A 4,885-nucleotide genomic window follows, 5' to 3' on the forward strand; every position below is an offset into this window, starting at 1 on the left:
AATTGATTGCATTCAATTACATGGCAAACGCTAATAGATGCTGGTTCTGACATGGAGGTGCAAGTGTTGGCCATAATCCACCATTTAGGCTACGATTCAAGAGGTTACACCCTGAGGGCTTGTCCATTAAGTCAGGCAATCTAATTATAATGTATTTGTGAAGACCAATTGTAAACAATTGTGGAATGTTTGGACGGGGTGAGAGACATCATTCATGAAATAACTGACAGTGCTGCATGATAATCAGAGGGTTTTCGAAGGCCTGCCTGGAAAAAAAGTAAAGAAAAGTCCCATTTCAGTAGTTCTCCTGTCTATGAGTCATAACTGTCCGTACACCTTCAGTTTCACTCTTTACTGGTGCTGAAACAACTTCTTCAGCAGCTTCTGTTGGACTCCCAGACTGCAAGGGGCGCGCTCAGACGTATTCCTTAGTGCTGCTGGGTGGGCCGGAGCGGGAACTGGGCATAGATGGGTATTTGGAGACATGCTTCTTTCGTGGACAGGAAGCGGCCATCATGGCCCCGCCCAGGACGTCAAGAAGGGAGCCACCCCACGCGATGAAGATGGCAGCACCAAACTCAAACCTGGGATAGCAGTTCATGATATGAATCTTACATAAAACACATACAAATATGGTGGTCAAGTGAGGACAAGGTGCTTTCAGGTTACTTACTTGGTGTTGACAGGAGTGTAGGGATTATAGAAGGCCCGGATCACATTGTGAGCAAACCAGGAGCATGCTACGATGGCACACAGCCCTGAAAGGAAGTCGACAACAAAGATCAATCAACCATCAGCACATCATCAAAAGCTGAGAGGCCAGACATGCTTTTATCCCCTCACTACTGACTCCAGCACAATTAGCTTTTAGTGTCTCTGTCCGTTTCAGAGGCAGTTAGACCTCTAATGTTAGAATCAGTGCCAGCAGCACCGGACTCATTCAGTGTAATGACCTCTGGAGGGACGAAGCAGTGGAGTGGGAAGAAAGCTTACTGGACTCAGGATCAAACTGCCTCCTACCTACAGTATGGTGCACATAAGATCTAAAATCTGAAGTGAGTTTGGGTGTTTTTGATGATATTACATAACCAGGTATATGTTGTTTATCAGGGCTTGCCATTTGGTCAGCAAAGAATAACCTTGATTTTAGGTTCTGAACAGAAACTGGAACTGAACCACACATTTGTATACATAATGTATCATATTACCATATAAGCTACTCATAAGTCAATTTGCCACACTTTTGAATTTTCCTAATGCAAGGTTGATATGTTCTTTTAGACACGCTAGGAGCTCATTCTAATTCTAAAAAAATTCAAGTGATAATGTATTTATGAGCACTGCTTCCCAGTGAACTGTTTTGATGTGTTTTCTGATGGGTTACTTTTTAAGTGTCTGAAAGGTTTTTCATGTTTTGCATCATATTTACATATAATGTCAAATATATGACCAAAGACTGTTGATCATTGTGGCATGACGTACTGAGACATTTTAAAAAGGAGCATTTTAATCCTCACCTCCCACTAGTAGGATGATGCCTCCCGTCATGGCAATGCGGGACTTTCGTAGTTTGTCACCTCCTCCACAGGTGGTGCACTTCATTCCCATACAGGCCACACCCAGCCCCGCAATGGACACGATGATGCCGACTATCATCAAGGCACGAGTGGCCTGGAGCGAACCTGAAGACGACAAAAATGTATGAGAAGAGCACAGGAAGACAGTGTTGGTTCTGGCATTAAATAGGTGGCCTTTAGTTTTGTGGAATGTGGGAGTACAGCATGAAAAGGTTAGATAATAGAGCATCTTGCACAAAACAAAGAGCATATAAAGTCAAAGCATAAATTTTGTATGCAAAGTGCAAATTTGGAGGTACAAAGTGGGAAATGAAAAAGAGAAAACTGGCCTCAACCTATCAGACAGGGGTTTTATGTGTGTGTGTGTGTGTGTGTGTATCCAGGGGTTGTGAATTACACTCACATTAGCCTGTCAGGCTACTTTAATGTGAGCTTTTCCTGGAAGAGAAACCATGGGATACATATGAACACACGCTAGCACACAAAAACAGCTAGAAAAAAAACCCACACACATCTCACAGTCTTTCTTTCTATTGTTGTTTGAGAGGTGGAAATACACACTGTTGAAACACTACTGTCAGGACCCTCATATGTCAGCCACCCCCCCTCTCCTCCTCATCCTATAAACCTATCACAGGGTGAGTCCCCCCCCCCTTTTGTCTCTTCCCTCTCTGTCCACCTAGAACCAGTCTGTGCCAGTCTAGGCCATCCCTGCCCTGCCCAAACAAACAAAACCCTCCAGCAGTGAGGGAGGGAAGGAGGGATGGGTAGAGAAAGGCAGAAGGGAAGAGGAAGAGAGAGAGGAGGGAGGAGGGGGGTGGACTCTATAAAATAGTGAAGAAGGGGAAACAATAGGATGGATTACAGTGAATGCAGATCCAGAGAAGGATGCACAGTATCCTGTCTCAGAGTCGGCACAGTGTTCTCATTATTGCCAGTGAGCCTTCTATGGAAGCTTTGCAGTTGTTTCAGTAATGTAGCACATCTGGTATAATGATGGAAATCTACTGCAGAAAATAAAATGAACCTGAGAAAGACACTGCTTTGGTCACGATGACTTTATAGTTTATAGACCTGTACACAGTTTACTATTGTTAAGTATAAGTAAATAGGTAGATTTCCTTCAGTGAGAACAAAAGTCTGCAATATTTCAGCTGTTAAGACTAGAGGACAGGTGGTATTAAGAAAAGGTTAAACCCAGAGGTGCAGTTTGAGTTTGAGTGTGGAAAACCCTTGTGTGTATGTGTGTGTCAGTGGATGCTTGTGCTGCATCTACAAAGGCCACCCTTACCCATGAAGTTGTGTACACCCATGGGGCTGCAGCAAACCATTATTTTCATTATCGATTAATCTGATGATTGTTTTCTGATGTTGTTAGTTGTTTGGTCTAAAAATGTCAGAAAATGGTGAAAAATGATTATCACCATTTCCCAAGGTCCAAAATGTAACCTAGAATAATACACTCTAAAACCCAAAAATATTCAGTTTATTGTCATATTGAAGAATAAAGCCAAAACTAAAACTAGACAATATTCAAATGTGAGAAATTGGAACCAAAAGAATTGGGTGTTTTTTTCTTCTTTAAAAAATCATTTTAAACTAATAATTGAATAACATATAGTTCACGATCAATTCCTATCAATCAATTAATCAACTAATTGACTAATTGCTGCAGCTTTAAACACCTTATGTTATCGGATATTTGCGGTGGAACTTTTTAGAATGATCTTGTGAAACTTGTCTTATCTATTGCATGTGAGTGCATTGAAGAGTGGGTATATGGGGAAATGCTGGGAGATGTAGAGTAGGGTGGGAGGGTTTCACAATATGTGGGTGAAGTTTCTAAAGAAAGCTTTAGTAATGGAGTTCTCAGTATGGATGGATATCTTGTGTTAGTCACAATAGTGTCTTTATCAAAGGAAGCCTTATGAAGAACACAATGTCCCACTGTAATATACTACAGTGGATGGATGAGAGGTAATTAAGGTGTGACGAGCAGGTTGACTGACTACAGTGTGATCCATTGAGGTGTCAGGTGAAGGAGATGCTTTGATGGAGCAGGTGGGTCTCCAGGTGGAGAAGCTGCGATAATTAAACAACTGAGAAACTGCACACAATCTGTCATACTTGTCAAGTCAGACAAGCAAAGTTAATTTCAGATAAGATAAGAAGATTTGCAGCGTGCATCATTTTAGTTTTACGCAACAAAGACGAAACTATCACCACACTGTTTTATTACTTACTGTCAAGCTGCAGAATGGAGTCGTAGATTTTACATTGGAGCTGTCCGGTGCTTTGGAAAGCGCATGACATCCAAAGCCCCTGGTACATGGCCACAGCTGTGATGATGTTGTCCCCGATGTATGCTGACATCTTCCACTGAGGCAGAATAGTCCCGACGATCAGTCCTACAATACCTATTAGCGATAAGAAAAATCCCAGCAGCTGAATACCGGAGTTTGCCATCGTTTTTTTTTTCTTCTTTTAAGTCTCTAAGTTAACTTAAATGATGAGTCAGTGTCCCTCTGCAAACTGCAAAGATCCTGAAACTACTGTAAAGTGTCTTTAAGTGATGCACAAGTAGCTGGTGGTATCCGTGCCTGCTCCTGAGTGGAATACCGGGGGTCTTCTGCTCGGGGATGGGCATGCAAGATGTGGGTGATGGTGTGAAGTGGGTGTGTGTAGTTATCATGCCTGCTGATGCATGGGGTCGCTGCTGGGAAATGTTCCCTCCGCTCCCAGCACAGCAACAGGTTGTTCCTCCACTCAAGACTGTTTCTTTTCTTTCTTTCTTTTTAACCTGTTCAACTCCATCATTACACATTATCCAAACCTGAAATTAGTCTAAAATGTGTACAAGACATAAAATAGCAAAATAATCTTTATATGAGGTAGGCTATGTTTTTTTTCTTGTTTAACCCTCACATACTCGTTATATTATGACTCATTATTAGTCTCTACACATATTCACATTCATAAACAACAGTCATTAATAACTGTGTGAATAATCTTACGGAAAAAAAAGATGATGAATTTATTATCACTATTTTATGATGCAGGAGAACATTAGGCCCTATATATAATTAGATGAATGCTGTTTTTTTATTTTTGTTTAATAAACAGGTATAAACTTTCATTTTATTTCTATTTTGCATACTGTGAGTCATATTAGGAAAAGTCCAGCTAAAAGAAATGTGTAGGGTACTTTTACACCTCACAAATGTGAAAAATGGGTCAAAATTCACCCTGAACAGTATGTAAGGGTTAAAATATTCTTAGGAGGCCTTCAAGGAAGGTTCAAGAGGTTA

At 41.1% G+C, this 4,885-nt stretch overlaps 1 protein-coding gene across 1 annotated transcript; it reads right to left on the reverse strand.

The window, feature by feature from the left end:
• Positions 1-415: 415 nt before the first annotated feature.
• cldn7a (claudin 7a) lies at positions 416-4,043 on the reverse strand. The gene is made up of 4 exons (XM_053343371.1): positions 3,821-4,043; positions 1,518-1,682; positions 674-758; positions 416-584 (listed from the first exon to the last, which is right to left on the reverse strand). Exons 1-4 carry the CDS (start codon positions 4,041-4,043, stop codon positions 416-418), a joined length of 642 nt encoding a protein of 213 aa, XP_053199346.1.
• Positions 4,044-4,885: the final 842 nt, after the last annotated feature.

Source organism: Scomber japonicus, chromosome 22 (genome assembly GCF_027409825.1).
Source record: "Scomber japonicus isolate fScoJap1 chromosome 22, fScoJap1.pri, whole genome shotgun sequence".
In the NCBI taxonomy this organism is placed as follows: Eukaryota; Metazoa; Chordata; class Actinopteri; order Scombriformes; family Scombridae; genus Scomber; species Scomber japonicus.